Source organism: Dipodomys merriami, unplaced genomic scaffold, assembly GCF_024711535.1.
Source record: "Dipodomys merriami isolate MVZ:Mamm:240054 unplaced genomic scaffold, mDipMer1.0.p SCAF_32, whole genome shotgun sequence".
Lineage (NCBI taxonomy): Eukaryota > Metazoa > Chordata > Mammalia > Rodentia > Heteromyidae > Dipodomys > Dipodomys merriami.
In genome coordinates, this window is record NW_027204715.1 from 15,561,971 (window position 1) to 15,589,769 (window position 27,799).

General features: G+C 37.1%; 1 protein-coding gene across 7 annotated transcripts in view; it reads right to left on the minus strand.

Annotated features, from left to right (window-relative positions):
* The window catches only part of LOC138841502 (cadherin-10), a 168,353-nt gene that overhangs the window by 4,041 nt on the left and 136,513 nt on the right, over positions 1-27,799 (minus strand). For 4 of the 7 annotated variants that reach the window (XM_070042227.1, XM_070042224.1, XM_070042225.1 and 1 more), the window contains exons 8-12: positions 27,071-27,207; positions 21,739-21,860; positions 17,223-17,331; positions 5,265-5,516; positions 5-1,513 (exon numbers count right to left, since the gene is read on the minus strand). In XM_070042227.1, coding sequence (XP_069898328.1) covers positions 1,023-1,513; positions 5,265-5,516; positions 17,223-17,331; positions 21,739-21,860; positions 27,071-27,207 — 1,111 coding nt within the window. In that variant the 3' untranslated portion in view covers positions 5-1,022. Of the gene's footprint in view, positions 1-4; positions 1,514-5,264; positions 5,517-17,222; positions 17,332-21,738; positions 21,861-27,070; positions 27,208-27,799 lie in introns of those variants that run through there. The other 3 variants (XM_070042231.1, XM_070042230.1, XM_070042229.1) reach the window with 2 other exon arrangements.

The window sequence follows — 27,799 nt, forward strand, 5'->3', positions numbered from 1 at the left end:
AAAATAGTTGTAAAAACCGGTTTATTTTTTTAAAAAATAAATACAAAAATATAAATATAAAACATTAGCAGATAGAATTTGATGAAATGAAATTGCACAACGTTTGTATACCAGGTTGCATACCACACCTACTAACACCACATGTACATTTTTTTCTTAAATTTAATGTACAGAACAGGATAGGCCATACATTTCCTTTTTATTATTTATTTTTTTTCTTCACCTTTGAAAAGCTTTATTTGCAAGGACAGGGCAGGAATCTAACAGAAGCGCTTCTTTGTGAGGTTACGGAAGGGACAACTATCCTGTTTGTGTTTCTGAAATTCTTTTTATTTACTAAGATGGACAACACGAAATTTCCATAGCTTTGGCTTTTGGAAGTGATTAAATAAAATGTCATATATATTCCAGGAGACATCCTATAGGAAAGAGTTAATGTAAGTAATGAGCAAATTAAGGAAGAAATGGGGGAGTTTGTGCTGAGTTGCAGGAGCGTTCTCCTGAATCTCAAATATGGGGAAGTGGAGACACCGTCCAAGGACAGGGCAGAGGGCAGGGCAGGGCAGAGGGCAGGGCAGAGGGCAGAGGGCAGAGGGCAGAGGGCAGGGCAGGGCAGGGCAAAGGGCAGAGGGCAGGGCAGGGCAGCGCAGAGGGCAGGGCAGGGCAGGGCAGAGGGCAGGGCAGGGCAGAAGGCAGGGCAGAAGGCAGGGCAGAGGGCAGGGCAGGGCAGGGCAGAGGGCAGGGCAGAGGGCAGGGCAGGGCAGGGAAGGGCAGAGGGCAGGGAAGGGCAGAGGGTAGGGCAGGGCAGAGGGCAGGACAGGGCAGGGCAGAGGGCAGGGCAGAGGGCAGGGCAGGGCAGAGGGCAGGGCAGGGCAGAGGGCAGGGCAGGGCAGAGGGCAGGGCAGAGGACAGGGCAGAGGGCAGAGGGCAGAGGGCAGGGCAGAGGGCAGGGCAGAGGGCAGGGCAGGGCCTCCTCCTTCCCGCTCTCCCGGATGAGGATCGCCTTGGCAAGGCAGGGCTGGTCAGGTCTCCTTGTCGCTCTCCCCGCCGCCGTACATCTCCGCTAGCTTGTTAAACCGAGGGCCCCATTCTCGCAGGTAGTCGTAGCTCTGGTCTCCTTCGGTAGTACCTGATTCCAAGGAGCTCAGCGACTCGGCGATGGACTCGTTACCCTCGTAGGCGTAGGTGGCCAGAGAGTCGTAGGGCGGCGCCGTGGGGTCCTGGTCGTGCTCTTTGAGCCTCTCGTTGATGAAATCCCGGACATCGGTGTTGTCCGGGGCGGTAGGCGTCCTCCGGGGGATAAAGAGTGTTTCTGGAATGATGTCCCTCCTGAGCTTCTTCTCCTCCATGGCCGCGGGGTTGCGCAGGGTGCCGATGTCGAAGGCCTGCGTGTCCTCCTCGCCGCCGCCCTCGTCGTTGTAGCTCACGATGTTGTCTCGGATGTCCTCCTTGGACAGGATCAGAGGCTCCTTCTTGCGCTGCCTCTTCAGAGCTGCGAACAGGACTACTATAACTTGGGAGAAAGACAAGAGGGTCCGTTAGCAGTCCTCTCTGCACACGTCGGGAATAAGCCATCAATAAGCTATAAAGCAAAGAAAGCTGTGTGGACGGCCAAGTTACACCCTAAGACTCACCGTGTGCCTATGTTCATATATATGTACACATGCATACACATATATACATATATATGCACATATAGTGTGTGTATATATTTATACGTGTGTATATATATATATATATTTATTTATTTATGTTTGAGTGGGGAAGCATTTAGCTAATCAGATTTCCAAGAGTAGTTCCTCTGATTCGATTCTAAAGCAATGTGGAAGATTCTTCAGGTAGAGTGACTTAGAGTTTACCTATTTTTCTAAGAACTGCTAGAAGTTAGTTCCTCTTTTTACAGGAAGTATTGATCTTTTGACCTAAGTAGTGACATAACATGCTACATTAAAATGAGAAAAATTGAATTCACTTCCTAATAAGAGAATTTTTCATATCCGGCTAAACTATATATAACAACATTCTTCACAAGGTATGTATTGACTTCTACTAGAAAGCTTGGCTCAAGGGTTTCCTTGGCTTTTTCCCCCCCTCACTGTATTAAAAGAACTCATTAAAAATAAAACTGGTCAAGTTATTTGGACATCATGCAGATTTAAAGATGTGTAGAAATTTTTAGAGATATATGCTTTATTTTAAATTAAAAGCCTTCAACTATAACTATCCCAACATTGTTAGATTAAATTACAAACTGAATATGTAAGTTACAATTTTGAATTAACTACAAGAAACATGTATAAACCTTGAGTAAATGCATTGTAAAAAGTTAGAGCTACAGAAAAACATACTTTTTAGAAAGAAGACCTCTTCTGTAAAAAAAATTCTAATAAATGCTACTGGTATTAACAACTAAAATAATGTTCATAATATGAACTCAACAGGAAATGTGAATTTCAGCACTCCTGATTACAATAGAATTTCCTCCTTGTATCTCACCCAAATATCTTGGTCTTGATTATTTAAAATGATTTAGAGAAACAGGCATAAATTAATTAAGAAAATAAGAGAGTGATCCTTATTTCTTGAACGAGGTGTATTAAAATGTATAAAAATAGGGCTGGGAAGGTGGCTCAGTGGTAGATTGCTTGCCTTGCATGCATGAGGCTATGGGTTCGATTCCTCAGCACCACATAAGCAGAAAAAAAAAACGGGAAGTGGCACTGTGGCTCAAGTGGTAGAGCACTAGCCTTGAGCTGAAGAGCTGAGAGACAGCGCCCAGACCCAGAGTTCAGGCCCCACGACCAACCAAAAAAAAAAAAACCTAAAATGTATAGAAATAAAAAAATGAAAATTATTGTATTGTTATATAAATGTATATCCAGTGATTTTTCTTATTTTATTAATATTGCTCAGACTACTTGTCTTCAAATTTGTGTTGTCAACCTTGAACTTTATTAATCCTATAAAATCAAGAGTCTTAATGAATTTCTATGTGTTTTTGAGGCTAAAATGATTATAATAAACAAGCTGACAAAATAGGAGAATATATATTTTAATTTTAAAAATCTCACTGTATTTTGTCTCAATTGTATATTCATGGACACACAGAAATGAGTGATTCAAAGATGGTACACTATATTATTTATTATCAACCAATGTTGCTCAATAAACAATGTTCCTGTGAGAGGGAGGATAGTGAACATGTACTTCAATTGGTTCCAAGTATGAATTTATTTCTCTGATGTTTGGAGTGTCAGAAAATGGTTTTCAATCAGGATTAGAAGAATTCCCCACAGCAATACTTTTAAGCTATGCAACTAGAAAGTATATATACACTGTAGTGTGTGTGTGTGGTGGGGAGAGGAGGTGCTTATCAACAGCCATTTAAAAAAATGTGGCTGGGGCTGGGAAGGTGGCTGAGTGGTAGAGTGCTTGGCTTGCATGCATGAAGCCCTGGGTTTGATTCCTCAGCACCACATAAGCAGAAAAAGCCAGAAGTGTCACTCTGGCTCGAGTGGTAGAGTGCTAGCCTTGAGCTGAAGAGCTGAGGGACAGTTCCCAGGCCCAGAGTTCAGGCCCCATGACTGGCAAACACACACACACACACACACACACACACACACACACACACACACACACACACACAAAATGTGGGTAAGGAATGTGGCTTAGTGGTATAATGCTTGATTAGTATACATGAGGCCCTGGTTTCGATTCCTTGGTGCCACATAAACATTATATATATATATATATATATATATATATATATATATATATATAATATATATAAATATATATATAAATTATTTATATTTGTAGGGTATAAAACCAAGTATTATTATTTTGGAGACAAGTAAACCAGGTTAAAGGCTATTCTACAATTGTTTCAGTGAGTGTGGAAGAGTGAGGGAGACCTGAACCGTACACAAGGATAAAAAAACAAGAAGTAATCTGCAGATGTCATTGGAAACTAAGGAAGCAGGGACTAATAGCAAGGTGCTGTGGCTCAGTCACTCAATAATTAGGGAGCGTTAGTGAATATGTCAACCATGTCCAGTCTTTACTGTGACTATGCATGAAGTATAGATAACTATCCATAATGTAACACTTAGTTTATTCAAGATGGAAAAAAAAATCTTATAGAGTGCTAATGAGTGTTCAATAGCTAGTAGACATTAAATAAAATTTTGCTATGTTTAATATTCCTGTGTTTTCTTTTATAATAAATATTTCAGCAGCATGACTTCACCTATACAATTTAAAATATGTACTCCAACAGGTAATATATAATTCATGTTTTAACTTGATTCAAATATTGGAAACTATGTATATGGGCTTTTCTTAATGTGTATACTTTATTGATAGTAAGCCAAATTGTTCTTTGTTTACTTCTTTAAATTTCATTTTGTGGAGTTATTTTGTGTGTGTATTTGTGTCATTATGTTGCCAAAGCAATTTCAATCTTGAAATCTCTATTCTCAGCCTCCCAAGTAACTGGGATGACAGAAATGTATCCTCATGCCTTGTAGAAAGTTAAATGGTAAATAAAAATCTTATCAATTCATACATATTCTGACAAATGAAATTAAGATTAATCAGTCTTATCTTACTGAGATCTGCTCATATCCAGCTTTCAAATGTGCTGGGGGTAGTGCAGAGAAGATACTGTATTCTGCCGACTGCTTCAGCTCCCACTCTCTCTGAAAATAACAGTTTGGAGGATGATCCAGGAATCTGCAGTAGGGTCTGTTACCACACCCCACATGGGTGCAAAGACTGGCTGGCTATCAAATAATTGGGGGTTCTGATTATTATCATTATTTCTTCATTGACCTCTGAACATGGGCCTTCAGAGAACATCTGGTTCCATCACAACATCCAGCAAAGCTACCAAGAGTTGTGTGGCTGGCCTTTCACCTTCACATGCTCTTACTGAGACCACCCTATGCCATGCGTTGTACTAAAAGACATGAAGTTTTCCTTTCTTTCCAGTTTTATTTGCTTTTGAATAAGTTCTTGTCACCCTAAACAATATTGGAGCAATGGGTTGTTCCAATCACACACACATACAAAAATATCTACACAAATGCACATTTTGAACAGGTATTTTCATATAAATAATATTGAATCGTTAAGTTAAATCGACCTTCAAAGCTTTGGCATTATTAAAGGGGAGGAAGATGGTTTAATAGCAACACTTCCTATTCATCAACCTAATGAGTAGGATCCTGGGAGGTGGTCCAGCTGCCCTGGTGGTGTCTTACCCAGCAGGATAACGATGCAGAGGAGAATGGCAATCAAGGCTCCAGTGCTGAGGCCCGCAGGAAGGAGCAGGGCTTCGGCGCTGCAGGACTGCATGTTGCCCTGGCTGTCGCAGGCACACACTCGGATGGTCAGCGTGCCTGTGCTGCTCTGAATTGGGTAGTCATTGTCGGATATCACCACAGGCAAGAGATAGGTGCTGATTTCATGTCTGTTGAAGCCATTTTTTCGGGTTAAAATTCTGGCAGTGTTATCTAAGACAAAATGTAAAATATCACAAATAGTTTAGGACAGTAGAATCGATTTCAAACGACAACAAAAAAGATGCATGTAAAATACAAAATGGACATATTTGCTCTTCGGTATGTGCTATGCAATTCATATTGGATAAGAAACTTAGGTAATTAAAAAAATCTAATTCTATGGACTGATAAGCTTTTGAAAAATTATAATAGTATTCTGAAATGTTGAGTCTGCGTCAAGAACAAATTTACAAAGATTACAAAGATGACGCGATTTCTTATTTTGAAAACATACATTGTATACAGGGAAAATGCACTATAAGTGCTTGTTTATTCACATATCTGATTCCTATTCATAATGATTTGTAGCATTTTTTATTGTCGGTTGTGGGGCTTGAACTCTGGACCTGGGGCTTGTCTCTGAGCTCTTCAGCTCAAAGGCAAGCTCTCTACCACTTGAGCCACAGTGCCACTTCCGGTGTTCTGGAGATAAGAGTTGCATGGATTTTCCTGCCTGGGATAGGTTTAAACTGAGATCCTCAGATCTCGACTTCTGAATAGCTAGGATTACAGGTGTGAGCCATCAGCTTTGATTTGCAGCATTCCAGTCACTATTCATGTTTTAAATCTTAGCAGTAAAATCACCAGTAATCTAAATACATATAATAATAATAATAACAATAATAATAATAGTAAGTCAATTATTTGACATGGTTTAATGACAGTTTCTGACCAATAAAATCAACATATAGCTTTAAGTTATGGATATAAGAAAGTATTGGTAGGAGATTTGGAATATCTTTTGTAGAATACCTAATAAAGTTCTAAAGAAAAGAAAGTATTCAAACTTCCAAATATCCACAGAATATTGTATTGCCATTGTTTTTTCTTTTTTTGGGGGGGGTCCGGTTGTGGGGCCTGAACTCTGGGCCTGGACACTGTCCCTCAGCTCTTCAGCTCAAGGCTAGCACTCTACCACTTGAGCCACAGCACCACTTCCGGCTTTTTTCTTTTTGCTTATGTGGTGCTGAGGAATCAAACCCAGGGCCTCATGCATGCAAGGCAAGCGCTCTACCACTGAGCCACCTTCCAAGCCCCTGCCACTCTTTTTCTTTAACCTGTTAATAGTAAGTTATTGTATTTATTAATTAATTAACAAGCAAATAATCATTAAATAAATAAAATAAATTTCTTAATACTGAAAATAATCATTTACAGAAATGCTAAATAAATATTATGTTTATTTATTATTGACAAAAAATTAATTTTGTCTTGTTTACCCTAGTCACCACAGGGATATGTACATGTCAGAACAGAAAATCTCCTGCTGGTGACAATCTCTTGCTGGTTTTGTGATTGAACACGAATCATCTTCTAAGTGATGAATGACAAGTTGACACCATCAGTCAACTACAAAAGCTAAAGAATAAGTTTAGAAGACAAAACTGAAATACATGAATACTTTTTAAATATATACTTTCAAGAAATATTATGACATATTTATCTCACTTTGAATCACCCTAAGATAAATATTAGTACACATATGGTAGAATTTAGAATATTCTTGCCTAGCTTTTTAAACTTCTTACAACCTCTCATTCCTTATTTTGTAGTATTTTTGTGTGTTGGAGAAACTAATGAAGTTCTGTTCTAAACACTATAATTCAAATTATGTAATTAAATATTTCAGATTAAGAAATTTTTGATACAAGCATTAACCTATCACAGTAGGAATATATTGATAATGAAAAGGAATGATGCCACAGAATTCAAGAAATTTAAGTTAAGCACATAAATAAGCATAGATATTCTCTCAGGGAAATTAAACATATTGAAGTTTTTGTCATTTTGATACATCCAATAACAGAAAATCATGTATTTAGGCAGAGATAAAATGTTTTGCCACACTTTAATGATGCATTATTTAATGTGACATTCAAGTAAGTAACATACAGAATTGTGAATTATTTGTAATGTAAAAAAATGTAACTGTGAAATGGTAGGTTAAGACAGCACTATTTCAGTTCTACATCACATTTTATTATTCAGTACTGGGTTTCACAGGAACCAAAAGCAAATAAAAATACACCTAGAAACAGGATCTATTAAATCAGTCTTGTCTACTCAATCTTGCAAATGCCTTATTGAAGGGCAGCTCCCACTTAAATTCTGTTTTTGTTGTTGTTGTTGTTGGTTGTTTTTCCAGGTTCAGAATACTGAAATCTTTGATACTGTTTATTTCAAATTCACATTTAACTTGGTATTTTGTATTTTGAATGCTACACATAAATGTTTCTAATCCCAGTAACTTTAGATGTCTAGGGTCATAGGCAATATGTTCAATTTTAATTTAAATACAGTAAGAGATGCCATCAGTGGGTATTCTCCCTTTGAATTATGCAGTTGGTACAAGATGAGTATAAAAACAAGAGTTGTCTCAAAGTAAGATAATCTACTATATTAAACTATATTCTTGTGCTTAGAAATCACTTAAAGGGGTTAGAGCAGCTTGCCCTGACAATATGTCTTTTCATGCATCAAGACCTAAGTGAACATAGGCTTACTTACAAATGCATTTTCTGCAATCTTTCCAAATCCAACATACCTTTTAATAAGTATGAGCTAAGGTGATCTATGTAACATAAAAAGTACTAAGCATACTATTTTGTTGTTGTTGTTGTCAGTTGTGGGGCTTGAACTCTGGGTCTGGGCACTATCTTTGGGCTCTTCAGCTCAAAGTTAGCTCTCTATCACTTGAGCCACAGCGCCACTTTCGATTTCCTGGTCCTTATTTGAAGATAAGAGTCTCAAAGACTTTCCTGCCTGGGCTGGATTTGAACCACAATCCTCAGATCTCAGCCTCCTGAGTAGCTAGGACTACAGGCATCTGCCACTGGTGCTGGGCTAGCCTAAGATATTTCTAATAACATACTTGTCAGTGATAAATATGCATCAAGAAATAAAACTTTAAATTGTTAAAAAGAATCATAATCATTTTCAAACTGGACAGTGTGACCCATGATTTTAATCCTAGGTACTCTGGAGAATGAGTGTTCTAGAATGGCAGCTCAAAACTAGTCTAGGTAGAGAGGTTTACCAGCAACAATCTCTAAAAGCATCCAGACAAATGCAGAACCAGAGGCAAAGAGTTAGACTCAAGGGTTAGACCTGTGTTCAAACTCCAGTTTCATCAAAGTAAATAAATAGATACTTAACCATTCCACAGAATTTTTATTGAAAATGTTTTTCTGTATTCAAATATAAGAAACAATGTCAAGGATATAAAATTTTAGTATTACAAGGGATGTCAGTCTATCTTTTCTTGGGCTGAATCTTCTTAAAAATGAATTTGAAATAGATATATCTGTTGAACTAGATTGTATCTGCAGACTTTTGACTGTGCAACTACAGACTTTGGTTGATGCTTGCCTTAAAATAGTGTGCTAGCACAAAACTGGTGTTACTTTCATCCCAAATGGGCAGAGCAACCTGGAAAAACACAAGAAAAATGGCAAGTCTGGGTATCTCAACTCCCACTCGTGATAATCAGGGGACAGAAAAGATAATGAATAATCCAGAGGAGAGCTCCCAAAAAGCACTACAAACACTACTGGTAAACATGGTAAATGCAACAATTGAAAACCTGCAAAGGACTCTGTATGAGCATGATAGGGAGAGTGGAGGCAAAACAAAGATTAATACAGGAATATCATGAGTGTGAGGAAGCTACTCAAAGATTGATACAGGAATTGCATGAGCAGCTTGAGAACACTCAAAGAGAAATAAAGGAATGGCATGAGCAGGCTGAGATCAGACAGTCAGGAATGGCGTGAGCAGGCTGAGAACACTCAAAGAGAACTGCAGGAACTGCATGAACATGAAGAAGCTAATCAAAGAGTAATACAGGAATTGAGAGAGCAGGATGAGAATACAGAAAGATCACTAAAGGCATTCATGGAATCCATAAACAGAGAGCTGAAAGAAGTGAGGGAGACCACAAACGGAGTGCTGAATGGAACCCAACAGAAGGAATGGGAGTCCAAGGAAACCATAACCAATCAACTAAGCGATTTGAGAATAAACACTGAACATCAAATTAAGGAAGAAAAGAAGTTCATACAAGATCTAAAACAAAGCTCCAACAAAGACTTTGAAGCCATCAAAGCCAACCAACTAGAAGGAAAAGAAATAAAAAAAAAGTAGAAAGTCTTGATAGTAGGTTAGACCATGCAGAAGATCGAATTTCAGGAATTGAAAATAGCCTAGATATTATAGAGAAAGAAGAGACAAGCATCCAAGACAAATCCAAGAAATATGATAGATCGATTCAACACTTGGAAGACACCATCAGAAGGCCTAATCTGAGGATAATGGGTGTAGAAGAGTGCCACGCCGACTCCAGTGGAGTCTGCTTAGCATGGGAAATCATCTATCAGACCAAGATAGGGGCTTCAGAGACCTATCTCTGAGTTTTGGGACTTCACCGAAGTCTACCTCAGAGAATGGGGCTTTACAGAAACCTATCTCCAAGTTTTGGGACTTCACTGAAGTCTACCTAGGATAATAGGGCTTTTAAGAGGCCTACTCCTGGAAAAAGGCTGGCAAACCCCTGGGAAAGATGTGTTTCTTTCTTTCTTCTCCTCATAAGAGTGCCTATTAATCTTTTACTGTTTCTGCTGTTCATCGTACTTACTCATTGTCAACGTTCTCTTATTCAAAGCTCTTAAGAGTGTTGACGACTCCAATATCTGATGAGTGTCTTAAAAATATGACTAACTCACCAGAGTTAAGTACTACCCTGAAACCCCTCTTATGAAGGCTAGTAGACAAGTCATAAGCAAATATAAAAGTTTTGGGGGTTTCACGAAGTCACTCCAGGAGAAGGAATTGTAAGAGATTTACAAAAAGCTATAGGTGCGGCTAGAACAGAAAGAATGTATGGCAACTGCAGAGATAACTACTTAGGAGAAAGAACTTCCTGTTACTCTCTTTCATTTACTAAGAGACTTGCTAGATCTAGGCCTCCGTGACCTTACTATTAAAGAAGGAACAGAAAAGATCTTATGGGACAGTTAAGGCCTCTATATAAATAAGGTAATGGTTAGATGGTGACAAACGTCGAAACCCATTATATTTCTTAGAGATAAGCCAGAAACAAGTGCCTTTCAGGCGACCAGCTGGTGACCACCCAAGAATGAAGCCGTGCAGCAAGATTGTGTAAACTTTTGCCCTTTCAGGCGACCAGCTGGTGACCACCCAAGAATGAAGCCCTGTAGCAAGATTGTGTAACCTTTTGCCCTTTCTTATGGAGACTTTTTGCTATAAAAGTTTGTTATCCTTTGCATTAAATCACACTCAGCACTCAGCATCCACTCCTAATGTGTGTGAGTTGTCTGTTTGCCATCTCCCCATCCTATTCCAGGTTCCTCCCCTAGGTATCCTCCGTTGTCCTGACAGAACCCAGTCCGCGGCAGAAGAGCACCTAGAGACAGCAGTTAATGGTCTAGGAAATTTGTTTAACAGGATCCTAGCAGAGAACTTCCCAAACATGCAAAAAGATAGGCCTATTCAGATACAAGAAGCTTTTAGAACTCCAAATAGACCAGACCAGAATAGCACATCCCACCATCACATTATAATCCATACAGGATCAATTCAGACCAAGGAAAAAAATCCTTAAAGCTGTCGAGGAGAAAAGATCAATCACCTGTAAAGTGAAACCAATTAGAATCACCTCAGATTTCTCAGCGGAGATAATCAAAGCAAGAAGAGCCTGGAATGATGTATGCCATGCCCTAAAGACAGACAACTATCAACCAAGAATACTGTACCCAGCTAAACTCTCCTTCACAACCGAAGGTCAAATAAAAACCTTCCATAGCAAAGAAAAATTGAAGCAATATATCTCCACCAAACCAGCCCTACAAAAAAAAAAAGATGTCCTACACATAGAAAACCAACAAGACTACAATAAAGGCCAAGAAACTGCACCAAAACTGAGAGTCCAAGAACCATAGGAAGAATCCAGTTGCTGAAGCCCCCAAGAAGGTGGGTAAAATGGCAGGAACTCCCAAATACCTCAGTCCTATCTCTCAACATTAAAAGACTTAACTCCCCAATTAAGTGACATAGACTGTCTAGTTGGATTAAAAAGCAAGATCCTTCTATCTGCTGCCTTCAGGAGTCACATCTTGTCCATAAAAACAAACACATTTTCAATGTGAAAGGCTGGAACAAAATCTACCAAGCAAATTGCACCCATAAACAGGTGGGAATTGCAATCCTAATATCATATAAAATAGACTTCAAATTAAAATTAGTGAGAAGAGATAAAGAAGGTGGCTACATAGTAAAAAAGGGATCTCTCCTTCAGGAGGATATTACAGTTCTAAATATCTATTTGCCAAACAATGGAGCACCCACATTTATCCAAGAAACACTACTTTCCCTCAAATCCCACCTAGATCCAATTGTTGGGGACTTTAACATACCACTTTCCCCACTAGATAGATCAACTCGGCAAAAACTCAACAGAGAAACTGCAGATCTAAACAACTGCATAGATCAACGAGATTTAACAGACATCTACCGAATATTTCACCCAGCAGCATCAGAATACACGTTTTCTCAGCAGTACATGGAACATTTTCCAAAACAGACCACATTTTAGGCCACAAAGCAAACGTCCAAATTCAGAAACATTGAAGTTATACCTTACATTCTCTCAGACCACAAGGGAATAAAATTAGAACTCAACACCAAAAGCCACCAAAGAGTCCTGTCACACATGGAGGCTTAACAACACACTGCTGAATCACCAGTGGGTCATGGAAGAGATTAGAAAGGAAATTCAAATGTTCATGATATTTAACAAAAATGAGCACACGGCAAAGGCAGTACTCAGAGGCAAGTTCATAGCTCTGAGTTCCTACATCAACAAATTGGAGAAATCTGAAACAAACAATTTAATGAGACATCTGAGCCTCTTTTAAAAAGAGCAGCAAGATAAACCCCAATCCAGTAGATTGAAAGAAATAATTAAAATTAAATCAGAATTAAATGAATTAGAATCCAAAAAAAAAAAACATAGAAAGAACAACAAAACAAAGAGTTGGTTCTTCGAAAAAATTAACAAAATTGACAGACCATTAGCAAATCTTACCAGAAAAAGAAGAGAACACACCCACATAAATGAACTCAGAGATGAGAATGGAAACATCCCCACAGAAACAACGAAGATTTGGAACAGTATAAGGGAATAGTTCTCAAACCTTTATGCTAATAAGTTTGAGAACTTGGCAGAAATGGGCTTTTTCCCTGCAAATATGGACATGCCGAAGCTAAAGTAAGATGAGTTAAACCATCTTAACAGGCCCATATCAAGCATTGAAATAGAAACAGCAATAAGAGACCTCCCATCTAAGGAAAGCCCAGGACCAGATGGCTTTACAGTGGAATTCTACAAGGCCTTCAAAGCAGAGCTCACACCAATACTTCTCCAACTCTTCAATGAAATTGAAAGAGAAAGTTCACTACCGAACACATTCTATGAAGCCATCATAACCCTCATCCCAAAACCAGGCAGGGACTCATCAAAGAGAGAAAACTAGAGACGCATTTCTTTGATGAACATTGATGCAAAATTTCTCAACAAAATTCTGGCCAATTGACTTCAACAATTCATCCAAAAAATCATACACCACGATCAAACAGGATTCATTTCAGGAATGCAAACCTGGTCCAATATACGCAAATCAACTAACATAATTCATCACATCAAAAGGAGCAAGGATAAGAACCACATGGTTATCTCAATAGATGCAGAAAAAGCATTTGACAAGATCCAACACTCATTTATGATGAAGGTTCTGGAAAAATTAGGAATCCATGGAACATTCCTCAATACAATAAAGGGTGTATATGACAAACCTACAGCCAGCATTATACTTAATGGTGAAAAACTAAAGCCATTAACTCTTAACTCATGGAACAAGGATGTCCACTCTCTCCACTTCTCTTCAATCTAGTATTAGAATGCCTAGCTACAGCAATAAGACAAGATGCAAACATAAAGGGGATCCAAATAGGGAAAGAAGAAGTAAAACTCTTCCTCCTTGCAGATGACATGATCTTGTATTTAAAGAATCCCATAGACTCCACTCCCAAATTACTCAAAACTTAGGCAAAGTAGCAGGGTATAAAATTAATCCTCAAAAATCAATGGCATTTCTGTATGCCAACAATGAGTAAAGTGTGGCTGAAATTAGGAAAGCAACTCCATTCCTAATAGTCACACAAAAAATAAAATACCTAGGAATTAACTTAACCAAAGAAGTGAAGGACCTCTATGATGAAAACTTTAAAAACTTGAAAAAGGAAATCAAAACAGAACTTAGTAAGTGGCAAAAGCTCCATGCTCCTGGATTGGAAAGATTAACATCGTGAAAATGGCAATACTTCCCAAAGCTATCTACAGATTCAATGCAATACCTATCAAAATTCCAACCTCATTCTTCAAGGAAATAGAAGAGTCAATCCAAAAATTCATATGGAACAATAAAATACCCCGAATAGCAAAAACGATCCTCCACAGAAAGAACAGTGCTGGAGGAATATCAATACCAAATTTCAAACTCTACTACAAAGCCATAGTAATCAAAACAGCTTGGTACTGGCACAAGAGCAGACCTCCGGACCAATGGAATAGAATTGAAAACCCAAAAATGAACTTACAGACCTATAGCCATCTAATCTTTGATAAGGGAGCTAAATAGAATGGAAGAAAGACTGCCTCTTCTGTAAATGGTGCTTGCAATATTGGTTAACTAATTGTAGAAAACTAAATCTAGATCCTTATATATCACCCTGCACCAGAATCAACTCCAAATGGATCAAAGACCTCAGAGTCAAAGCAGACACTCTGAAAACATTACAGCATGAAATAGGAGAAACCCTAGGTCTCCTTGGCACAGGCAGAAATTTTCTTAATAGAGACCCAGAAACACAACAAATCAAAGAAAGATTGGACAAATGGGATTGCATAAATTGCAGAGCTTCTGCATGGCAAAGGACATAGCTAGCAAGATCAATAAAAAGCCCACTGACTGGGAGAAGATCTTCACTAGCCATACAACAGACAAGGGTCTCATATCTAAAATATACCTGAATGGGCTGGGAAGGTGGCTCAGTGGTCGAGCGCTTGCCTTCCACGTATGAGGCCCTGGGTTTGATTCCTCAGCACCACGTAAGCAAAAAGAAAAAAGCTGGAAGTGGTGCTGTGGCTGAAGTGGTAGAGTGCTAGCCTTGAGCTGAAGAACTGAGGGATTGCACCCAGGCCCAGAGTTCAGGCCCCATGACCAGACACAAAAATAAAAATAAAAAAATAAAATAAAATATACCTGGAACTCAAAAAATTAAATCCCCCTACAACAATCTTCCAAGAAACAACTGCCCAATAGATAAGTGGGCTAAAGACTTACAGAGAAATTTCTCTGAAGAGGAAAAAAGGATGGCCAATAGACACATGAAGAAATGCTCAGAGCTATAAATTTGCCTCTGAGTACTGCCTTTGCTGTGTCCCAGAGGAGCTGGTAATTTGTGTGTTCATTTTTGTTGAATAGCATGAACATTTGAATTTCCTTTCTAATCTCTTCCATGACCCACTCTTGGTTCAGCAGTGTGGTGTTCAGCCTCCATGTGATACCGGACTTTCTTTGGTGGCTTTTGGTGTTGAGTTCTAATTTTATTCCCTTGTGGTCAGAGAGAATGCAAGGTATAACTTCAATGTTTCTGAGTTTAGACAAGTTTGCTTTGTGGCCTAAAATGTGGTCTATTTTAGAAAACATTTAATGTTTTTTTTTTCTTTCATGCATGTGTTTCTAATGCATTTATAAGATTATCTCTTTGTTGCTTTGTATGTCCCTCCCCCACAGTATAACCCCTGCTTTCACTTTATTTGATGTCAGTATAACTTGAGGAGGAGATGGGGAAAAACCAGTTGTTTAAGGATACAGGTGGACCTGTTGCAACAATGAGAAGTACAAGTTGTCATGTCCAAAACGAGCTTTACAACGTCGGTGCGGGGGGGGGGGGGGATGGGGGGGAAGGAGAAGGATTGAGATTGGGGGGGAGGGGGGAGACTGGGAAGGGACGTGAAGGGTAAACAAAAGGAGGAGGCTGCAATGCTTGGTAAGAAATGTACGCATTATCCTGCCCATGTAATTGTAACCCCTCTGTACAGTATGTTCACAAATAAAAAAAAAAAAAAGAAATATTCAACCTCTCTAGCTATAAAAGAAATGCAAATCAAAACAACATTGAGATACCTGCTCACTCCAGTTAGAATGGCTATAATCAAGAGCTCTAATAAGAATAGATGCTGGGGAGGATGTGGACAGAAGGAACCTTACTGCATTGTAGGTGGGAGTGTAAACTTGTTCAACCACTTTGGAAAGCAGTATGGAGTTTCTTCAAAAGACTCCACATAGAGCTCCCCTATGACCCCGAAATCCCACTTTGGGGCATTTACCCAAATGTTCATAAACCAGACTACACTAAAGCTACCAGCATGACTATGTTTATTGCAGCATTATTTATTATAGCTAAGATATGGAACCAACCCAGGTGCCCCTCAGTAGATGAATGGATCAAGAAAATGTGGTATATATACACAATGGAATTCTATGCCTCCATCAGAAAGAATGACATTGCCCCATTTGTTAGGAAATGGAAAGACTTGGAAAAATTATATTAAGTGAAGTAAGCCAGGCCCAAAGAAACATATTTCCCATAGTTTCCCTTATTTGCAATAACTAGTATATGTCTGAGTCAAGCAGAAAAGGTCAGTTAAGTTGATGTTAGGGAAATGAATCCTAAGGTATGTATTCAAATGTTTTTTTTCTTTCATGTGATTGTTTCTAACAAGATTATTTCTTTGTTGCTTTGTATGTCCTTCTCCCACAGTATAACCCCTGCTTTCACTGTATTTGATGTTGTTATAATTTTTGGAGGGGAAGGGAAAAAACAAATCATTTAAATAGGGATACAGGTGGACCCATTGCAACAATGAGACGTACAAGTCGTTATGTCGAAAACAAACTTTACAACTTTGGTGTGGGAGGGAGGATGGTTAGGTGGGGGTGGTGGTCGGAGGATGGGATGGGAAGGGGAAACAAAGGAAGAGGCTACAATTCTTGATAAGAAATGTACTCATTATCTTGCCCATGTAATTGTAACCCCTCTGTGCAATATTTTCACAATAAAAAAATCTAAACATGTGATAATGTTTCATAGAACTAAGCACCAAAGGAAATAAACAGAATGCACATAAAAACTAGTGAGATATGAATAAAGACTATAGTTTAATTTTAAAAAATGAATTTGACTACTTTGGATTGTCTTTGAATTATTTTATGCATACATGGCTTTAGTGAATCTGCTGCCTTTAAAACCTATTTAGCCATTTATATATCAACATACCTTAGCTTTTCTTGTTAATAAACTTATTACTTCTATTCATTTCATAGTAGAAACTTTTCCTAAAGACTTGTCAAAAGACACCTTATTATTGTGAAATTAGCACTAAACACATAACCAAAACTGGTCAAAACAAGTTTTTTCACTTACATCAGCAACTTGATATGTACATTGTACTGGTCACTTTGCGGGAATTTACAGTTAAGGTCCTGTTAATTCAAATGAGTAAATTTTAAAGCTTACCTTCATTATCCTGTACTGTGAAGTTTGGATTGACAGCAGCTAAACTGAAGAAAAATTTCTGTCCGCCAAGGGGATCATCTTTGTCTACTGCACTTATTGTCTGGATGAGCTGCAGAAGAGAGAAAATTATATAATCCCAAAAGTTCCATGCGTATCGCAGAATTTATAATCTATACTTTTTTTTTTTTTCCTGGTCATGGGGCCTGAATTCTGGGCCTGGGGGCTGTCCCTGAGCTCTTCAGCTCAAGGTTAGTGCTTTACTTCCAGCTTTTTCTGCTTATGTGGTGCTGAGGAATAGAATCCATGGCCTCATGCATGCAAGGCAAGCTCTCTACCACTGAGCTATCTTCCCAGCCCGGTAATTCATTTTTAAATGACTACCTTTCAATATCTTTCTCATTCTTCATCCCTAAATATTTCCTTTTTTTCTAATCATGTATTAAAAATCATAACAGCCATGTTTTGGTAAATGTGCAATAAAAAGTTGCAATGGAATTGAGGTGAAGACCACAAGAAACAGACAATGGCATTTCCCATGGCTCTCTGTGTGCACACTCACTGTTGTATTTCTATTGGAAGCAATTCCTTTTAACACAGTTCAAGTAAAATAATTAAGAAACAAAGGAAAGTATCAAATATTCCATCTGAGCATTTGAAAAAGGAATAAAAATTTTCTATATTTTATGTCCTTAGGTAAACTATCATTATAATTAGCTTGTTTTCTCAAGAAGTATTTTACTGATAATAATATTAAACAATATGAAATAATGAGTGCATTTTTATTTTCACATTTAAAATTAGAAAAGGAGTAAACACCATGGTTAATAACTTTTAATCTTTCCTGTGGGAAGATTAGTTTCTGTTTCTAATTGGAAGGTCCATTTTCAAAACAAAAACAAAAACAAACAAACAATAACAAAGGCTGCTTAAATTTTGCCAAAAGGAAACTACTATACTATTGGCGGGAATGTAAGCTTGTTCAACAACTCCAAAAACCATCATGGAGATTCTCCAAAAAATAAAAATAAAATTAAAATAGCACTACTTTAGGATACAGAAATTCTATTTTGGATTATTTATCCATTAGAACACAAACATGATTGAAGTAAAACCACTATCACCATAGCCAAGATATAGACTTAAGACCTATGCCTTTCAATGGATGAATGGGTCAAGAAAATATTATATATATATATATATATATGTATATATATAAAATGGAATTTTACTAATCCATTAGAAATAATAATATTGTACCATTCATTGGGAAATGGAAACATTAGAAAAATATATTAAGTAAAGTAAGCTAAACTCAAGAGAAACAGAGGTTGCATATTTTCCCTCATTTGTGGTAGATAATATGTGCCTATAAATCTATATTAAAAAACAAACACTTTCCCTTCCCCTCCACAATAGAGATACAGTTGGACCCATTGCAACTATGAGATATACCAGTTGTTATGTTGAAAAATGAACTTTACAACTTTGGTGGGGGGGGGTGAGGATTGCGTGAGGTGGGGTAGGAGGGGTATGAGAAGGGATGGGAAGGGGAAGCAAAGGAGGAGGCAAAAATGCTTGATAAGAAATGTACTCATTATCTTGCCCATGTAATTGTAACCCTTCTGTACGGTATTTTCACAATTAAAAAAAATACAAAAAAAAATGGGGGAAAAGCTAACAAGTTAGACAAGAATGTAATTACTACCTATCACCTTGACAACATTAAAAAAAAACACTTTAGGTGGTATGCAAGTTGTTACAAATTAACTGAAATATAATAGGCTCTATGGAAAGCTAAAGTAATACTATTTCTTTTTTAGAACAAAACAAGCTCCTGGAAATGGGTACTTGTAGAAGGGGGATAAGCTCAAGGAAAGGAGGATAGGAAGACAGAGGGGAAAAGTAGGGCAGAATGAAGTTAAGAATTATTTATATATATATCACAAAATTAGGGAAGTAAATGAAAGTGTGGGTCAAAGACAGGTGAGCATGTTTAAGAGAGTGACATCGATCAAGGTGCATTGTATTCATACACTGCTTGACTAAATGGCAACTCTGTAGAACTTAAAGATATTTAAGAACATTAAAAGAAATATGTCCCTTCTTGTAAAAACCAACCCCTTTTCTGATTGTGCCAAAAATAACTGAACAATGTCCTATGGAATATATGCAAGGGTATTTTTTGATCCATAAGGGTTTGGAAATGTTTCCCTATAGGCTACTAGTTCATATCTCCTTTGAGAAGTGTTCTTTGAGATTCAAATTCTATTATATTACCCTAGTCATGAAAAATACGTTAAAATATTTTCTTATCAGCCAAAAGTATGAGCCTAAGATAAGCAAATGGGGTCTCCTGTCTCTCTAAGATGAAAAAGATGAGAAGTGAAGTGGTCTGTGCTCTGCACAAAAAAGGAATTTAATATTACACTGTTGGAACTCGACATCTTTTCTAAGAGAATAAAAAACTTCTATCCTTAAAATGAGTGAGAGGAAGACCAAGGAATATGGAGGAGACAGTAGTAATTTGTTTTCTTTCTTTTCCATTTCTCTACGCACTAAAAGAGTAGAATTGTTCCACACTTTTTGTTATTGTTCTAAGTAATATTTAAGGAGCACATAATTTGCAAGAGTACTGCTTGGATGAGGAGCTCTATTAAGAATTAAAATATTTAGAAGAGGAGACAAAACTGTCAGGCAAACTTCAGGAAGGACTCCTTGAATAAGCTTATCAGATAAATACCTTGATATTTGGCTGCTTAAATGTCATAACCTAAAATTTTATCGTTTCTGCCTAATAGTCTTGTGTAAGACTTTTTCTTTTTAGGCAGTGAGACCAAAATCTAACAAACTGGTCTAATTAAAAATGACTAACATGGGAAACAGATGACCATGCAACCAATATTTCCCTGTCAATTTGTTCAAGAGAAGCTATTTTTAAATTAATTTCACCCTTATTTTGAATGTTTGCCTTGTCCAGAGAGTCTAAAGATATTGCTGAGCTAGTTACAAGGAAGAAAGGCATAAAATGATCTATTTTGTATTTTTTAAATATTGGTTTAATACATTTTAATATATTTTATATTGATGACTGGAATGTTCTAAAAAGAAAATCAAAACTGAATAATCATAGAGGGAAGAATGCATGCAGAAGTAGCAAAGTGGTAAATTTATCTCTTAGAGGAAAGATTTTTAACTGATATCACACTGAGATACTAGTGAATGGACTATTTGGAATCTTTTTTGTAGAGTAGACTTGGTTTCATTAAGAAGAAAGGTAGAAGCAGCTAAGTCATTTTAATATCCCAAATTAAGTATTTCCATTACACTTTGAAGTGGAAAAGAAGGAATTCAATTGCAGCAATTTTACCATTTCAAACAATAGGCTATTGAAATCTTATTAGAATGCTCAAAAGGAAGAATTTGAGCTATTGCATAATATAATTTGCATAAAATATAACACTGACATTGATGTTTACAAAAGCATCAAATGATGTCAAAGCACAATTCAGTTTCTCAATTGCTTTCCTTCTTTAATAAAACCCAGTCAATTCCCAATTATTATTTATAACATGCAGCTTCCTTCTGTGAAGATAGCACTCAAACCAATTAAGAACATTTCCTTCAGCCATACATGCTGGAGATTTTCAAACAACAAAATGAGCCCACTGAGGGAAAGATTTAAATAATTACAAACAAAGCTAGTGTAGAAAGAATATTTTAAAGAACTAGAACTGAGTCATTAGGCACTTTATGTGTGGCTATAATGATGAAAGGCATGTATAAGTCGATAAAGAGCACATTCTGCTGTCCCATTTCAAAAGATATTTGCATATATTCATATATTATTTGAATATGTCAATGGTATCCTGCATGTGTCCTTGGGTTCCTATGAGCCCTTACTTTCCATTATATTAGCAGTTATCTATCTATCTATCTATCTATCTATATATATATATATTTTTTTTTTTTTTTTTTTTGTCGGCCGTGGGGCTTGAACTCTGGGCCTGGGCGCTGTCTCTCAGCTCTTCAGCTCAAGGCGAGCGCTCTACCACTTGAGCTACAGCGCCACTTCCGGTTTTCTGGTGGTTTATTGGAGATAGGAGTCTCACGGTCTCTCCTGCCCGGGCTGGCTTTGAACCGCGATCCTCAGATCTCAGCCTCCTGAGTAGCTAGGATTACAGGCGTGAGCCACCAGCGCCTGGCTATATATATATTAAATGGTGCATCAGGAACTGGTTTTTGTTCTTATTTTTGAAAGTTTTATAATTTAGAATTGTTTCTCCACCTCTTTTGTAGCAGGAATAAAATTTTATCTTTGCATTCAAACTTTACAAAGGCAACCTGAAACTGAAATGATAGTATTGAAATGTTTTCAATTTTGAAAACACTTTTTAAAACACCATTAGACATATACGTGAGGCTTTCCTTATTCATTCACATTCATTCTTCTCAAGATTCAAAAGTACTTGATACAAAGCAAAAATAGCCCCATGTTTTCAATGTACTGGATGCTTACCTGTCCAGGTCTGGCATTTTCACATACAAAAGTGTCATAGAACACAGCAAATTGTGGGGCGTTGTCATTAACATCTAAAATCCTAACAAAAACAGCCACACGAGTAGTCTCTTTGGGATTATCTAGAAAAAGAGGAAGGAAAAACATTAGGAAAATATTTTTTTGTTCACTACATTTAATTTATAGAGGCATCTTGAGATAGGAAATGCTCACGAATAAGTATGTCTTTCTTCTAAACAATGGGCAAATGTAATAGAGAAATATATTGTATCATCTGATTAAAGAGTCCTGAAGACAGTTATTATTGGGCATATGATGACGACTGCTATTTCTCAACATCTTTTAAAAAGTATAAAACAGCATAATTGAATTTGTATGTCTGTACTTTCCTTCTATACCATTCTTTCATTTAAATTTTACAATGTTAGCCAGGCGCTGGTGGCTCGTGCCTGTAATCTTAGCTACTCAGGAGGCTGAGATCTGAGGATCGCCTTTCAAAGCCAGTCTAGGCACATAAGTCCATGAGACTCTTATCGCCAATAAACCACTCAGAAAAAAAAGTGGCCCTGTAGCTCAAGCGGTAGAGCATGCACCTTGAACTGAATAGCTGAGGAACAGCACCCAGGCCCAGAGTTCAAGCCCCATGACCAACTAAAAAAAATTACAATGTTTTAAATTGTTTAAAATAAATTAAGGATTAAGGAACTAGGGCAACTATCTCCTACGCAATTTTAAATACAAATGTAAAAGCTTTCATTCTCAATAAGATGTACGTTATTGCTCAAACAGAATTTGTCCCCCTGTTCAACTGAATTTTTAGTAAATTAATGAAGCCAATACTTTTAAAAATAATATGTAAGAACTGATTTCTTGGCAGACATTTTACAAGACTGCAACAGTCCAAATATGGCAAATAGAATTCTAAATCCATGCAGAATACATTGTCTTTCCCTTCCTGTCTTGAAGAGGAGACTAATAAATACATCCTTTCTTCAACATCCTTTTATGTCTACTTATGTCTTGTTAACTAACACGAAGCTAATTGACAAACTCTAATTTCATGTGTTTCACTCTAGAGCTGCAAGTTCTCTACCTGTAAGTTTACCAGGTGGTTCAGAGTTCAGGCCCTGGAGGGAAACTGAGCTGCTTTGATCCACAAGCCTGTCACTCACTCATATGTCTTTGGTGAGTACATTACCCTGTAATAAAATCCAGTGACTCAGTATAGTCAATATGCATCAAAGTAAAACTGCTAACCCCTCAGTTATATGGTAAACTAGCAGAGTTCAGGCATGAAAAGTTCTTACAAAGTGTACATTGATGATGAGTAATTCAGGGTGTTGTTCTCCATTAACATCATCTTTAATAGCACTACCATTTCCCCTGGTATTACTCAAGAACTAAGGCTATTTTTATCCATATAAACTATTTACACATTAAAAAGTGTCAATTCATTTTCCCACAATTCACATGGATCTGAATGTGGGTACACTGTGAGGACAGAGAGTGAGGAAGGAGAAAGAAAAATGTCATTCTCTTCCCACCTTGAGTATTTACAGATCATCTGTTAAGATCCATAGGGCTACCTGGAGTCATCACTACCTTGTTACTATTTTCTATGGGAAAAAAAAGTAGGAAAAGAATGAGAAGTGATGTAGTCAATGGACATATTCACAATATTTATTTCTGGTACGAAGTCTTAACATAAGGAACACATCTAGTTGGAAGCCATTCACTTTCTAACTATGCTACGGAAATCCAAAGGAGCAGAATAGTTGCCTGTGTTAAAAACTGTATTGTCAGGACTTTCTTTGACCCAATACTGAAGATACTCTTTCCAAATAACTGCAGGCACTTCAAATCCAAAGCTATATCCACAGGGATAGGGGCACTTTGTAAAAACAGCAGACTTGGAGTCACCTGTTTAAACACAGTGCTTACACTAATCTTTACTTATTTATGCTTCTTGACATATGTGGCAGCTTATGCATCAATAAAAATATAAAGCATTCGGTGGAAGAATCATACTGAATAGCAGCTGGCTTATATTTACCACCCCAGTCTCCCTCAGATCCTTCACAGAAATCATACTGTAGCAATAATATGACTGTAATAAAGGCTCTTACAATATATGTCCTAAGGTTATGTCCTGGCTATGAATCCACAGGGTTTCCTCTACCCCCAAACAGAGAAAAGCTTCAACCATTTTCTTGAAAGCCCAGAATATCAAACGATGGACATTTGTGCATATTTAGGGCATATTTAGTTCTTTGTTCATGAAGGTGTTCCTGCATGCACTACAATGGATGTGCACGCTAAGATTGAGTTAAAGGAACTCTGTTTGTGTTGTTGTTGTTTTAGAATAATAGTTTCTAAAATCCCCAATTTCTTATTAAGTCTCTAGTTGTGACCTTAATTTTAGATTTTATTTTAAACACCTCCACATGGCCGTTAAATATATTTTAAAGAAGGAAAAGAAGATTATGGCATGGTATAATGTGCTAAATAATTATCTGCAGGAGACATTACTTGCCACATGAGGTGATGTATTAGTGAAGCAAGCAGAATTAAACTGTTAGAGGCAGGGCTTGGAAACACATTGGTAAGGAGTACATTTACAAGTCATTCTGTCCTGTTCAAGCCTTCCTGTGTGTGACACATTAGCCATAAAGCCAGTGTTTAAAAGTCTGGTTAAAGCAACTCTGTATAGGCCGTTTCCCTCTCCCCACATTGCACTTAATCCCCAGAACAGCATAATGGGACCCTGACTGCTCGTGCTTTGGCAGGTAGGCATTTCCAGCAGTTGTTCCAAAGGCTGATTTTATTTAAGGGCAAAAAATAGGTTTAGTTCTTAAGAAGAAGTAATTGGCTTAGCTTTTTACAGAATCATAATTACTTCAACTAGCTTTAGCAGTTAAAATTTTTCAAAGTATCTGAAATGGAAAATGCAATTCCCAGCTCAGTGGGCTTGAATAAGAATCTTGAATTGAGCAGAATGTACAATCTGGAATGTCCAGATTGAATATTCTTGGACCAAGACACAAATAAATAACAGCTTTCCTTTTTAGGGAAAAAGAAAAGTTAAATTAGCAGTTAGACTTAAAAGACACTGCTATTTATATCCCCATATGAGAAGACCGGATAGGTTCAGATTAACCTATATAAAAGAGCATAAATGAAGTGAGAAAGATAAATGAATTGTTTTATCTTGACATGTTGAATAGATTGCCAATGAGCAGCCTAGATTTGTTAATGTCTCTGAGACACATAGGATTATTACTTGGTCTAAATCTTGTGTAGTTACTTAGATACCATGATCTTCAGCAGTAGGTGAGTTAGCTTAGTACTTCCAATATGGAATTTATGAGTTTAAGTTGTCAACAGAACTCCATCCTTAATGGATGCTTCTTTATAAACAAAACAAAACAAAACAAAAAACAGGCTGAGTTGCTCCGTTCCATAGATGCTTCATTATGGAATCAAACACTCAAGAATTTTGCATGTGCAAGAGTTTGTTATTCCACCTGATGCTCAGATACTAATACTTAAAGGAAAACTAGCTTGATTTAAGGCTTGGCTGTTGCCATCACAGAATTTTAAATTGTTGCACGTGCCTTGGAGAGAGATGGTTTTTAGTTTTATCAACATTTTTTTTGACTAGGTCTCTTTGTGGAGTCCAAAATGGGTTCCATTTTACAATCCTTAAAAAAGTAACATTATTTCACATGTTAATTTGATAGTATATGCAACAAATGAAGCATACCATCCTGTGCAGACAAAATATTTTGCAACTAAAGTAGATTTAGAGATCAGGATGATAGTATAATAAACAACTATAACAAAAAGAGGGCCTGAATTCAACCCCCAGAAACTGTCAATAACAACAGCAGTAACAACAACAACAAAAACAACACAAATAATAATATCAAAACAGAATTTCTATCCTGGGCTGCCATTACCAGTTGGGTTTTTTTTTGTTTTTTGTTTTTTGTTTTCTGGGTCCGGTTGTGGGACCTGAACTCTGGGCCTGGGTGCTGTCCCTCAGCTCTTCAGCTCAAGACTAGAGCTCTACCACTTGAGCCACAGCGCCACTTCCAGCTTTTTTCTTTTTGCTTATGGGGTGCTGAGGAATCGAACCCAGGGTCTCATGCATGCAAGGCAAGTGCTCTACCACTAAGCCACCTTCCCAGCCCCCTACAGTTGTTTAAAATATGTAAATCATGTGTAGATTTGGAAGTTGAATTATGAGCTTAAAGTCCTAGTGTACTACTTCAGCCATTTTAACTTTGGGGAAGTTACTCATTTCTAAAGTCTTTGTCTTTTCTTATTTAAATGATGTTAATAAAATGAAAAAGATGAAAACTAAGTTTGTAACACTGAAAAGGATATCTGGCATTCAACAATAAATGTTAGTTAGTATTACCTACCTATACTGTGATTTCCTCATCTTTAAAAGACAATGTAGGAGCTATACTTACATGATTGCCAAGATTTAGTAATTTTTATACCCAGTATTTCTTGCCGATTCTACTTGATACACAAAATCATCTTCAGAACCCAAGTTGAGCTGTTTTTGTTAGTTGATAGCAAGTCTGGATTTATATAGAATGATGGGTGGCAGAAAAAGCCATCTTTAACTATGTTGTATGGGTAGAAGGATTATTTTGAGCTAAAATAATGTTTAAGGATATGTTGACATTCTTCTTAAAATGAGGAGGTAAAACCTTTATTTGGTAGATACCTCCTATACTATGAAGAGAATAAAATTGTCAATATTCAGAAGATAATTTAATTCTCAGTCCGAATAAAAACCCCCAAAACAGCAGAGCTAACAATACATGAATCTATCACTGGGGGTATAAAGGAAATATTTTAAAAATGCATAGATGTTTGAGAAGAATTTAAAATTTTTAAATAGAAAGTATAATTTGTAGCCTGGTGCTGGTGGCTCACACTTGTAATCCTAGCTACTCAGGAGGCTGAGATCTGAGGATCACAGTTCAAAGCCAGCCCGGGCAAGGAAAGTCCCTGAGACTCTTATCTCCAATAAACTACTAGAGAACCGAAGTCGCGCTGTGGCTCAAGCTGTAGAGCGCTCACCTTGAGCTAAAGAGTGCAGGGACAACGCCCAAGCCCAGAGTTCAAGCCCCACGACCAACTCCCCCCCCACCAAAAAAATAATAAAGAAGAAAGTATAATTTCTATGGGAAACGACTGTAAATTACTCTTATGTAAGACTTAAAGTCTGTTAAAAATACATAAAAAATAAGCACAAATATAATCATATAACTCTATAATAGATATATGCATAGATAGATATAATCCATCTTACTGATTTCTGCGGCAATAACAGTCAGGTTGTGCCACTGAGATAGCTCACGGTCAAGTGGTTTTGATGTATAAAGTGATCCATTTCCAGAATGTATGTTAAAAATCCTATCCAGGTCAGTGTGGCGATCTAAGGAAAATCTGAACAGAGAAGGCAAAGAAAACAGTAAAATGGAAAGACAGATACATTATTAATAACTAGAGGAAACAGCCAAGCACTAATCTAGAAGGCAGATTATTTCATCAGAATATAAGACACACAACTCAGCCTTTTCAATGTATATGAGCAGTTTCCAGTTCATCTTGCAAATAATTGTCTTTGTTATTTAAATCATTGCTTATTCTGTCAAGATGTATCTGGTCACAAAATAGTATGCATCTTCCTATAGTAAAATTAATAAATGAGTTTCTTTTTTGCTTTGTTATTTAGGGTTCTGATGAAGAATCACTACAAGTACCTATGCAAAAGTTTAAAATCAATAGCTGGGATTTAATGAGAAATTTCTGAACAAAGTTGTAGGTTATCAATGTATAGTGATGCATAGCCTCACTTATGATATTCCAAATATCATTAATTTCTTAACCACATACATCATTATAAAATGTATAATTTTTCACTAAAGATCTTTTTTGTAAATAGTGAGTTTTAAGATAAGAAAATTTTATATACCTGTATCAAGTAAAATCTATATTTTCTTTAAAAATTGAAAAAAATCATTGATCACAGGCATTG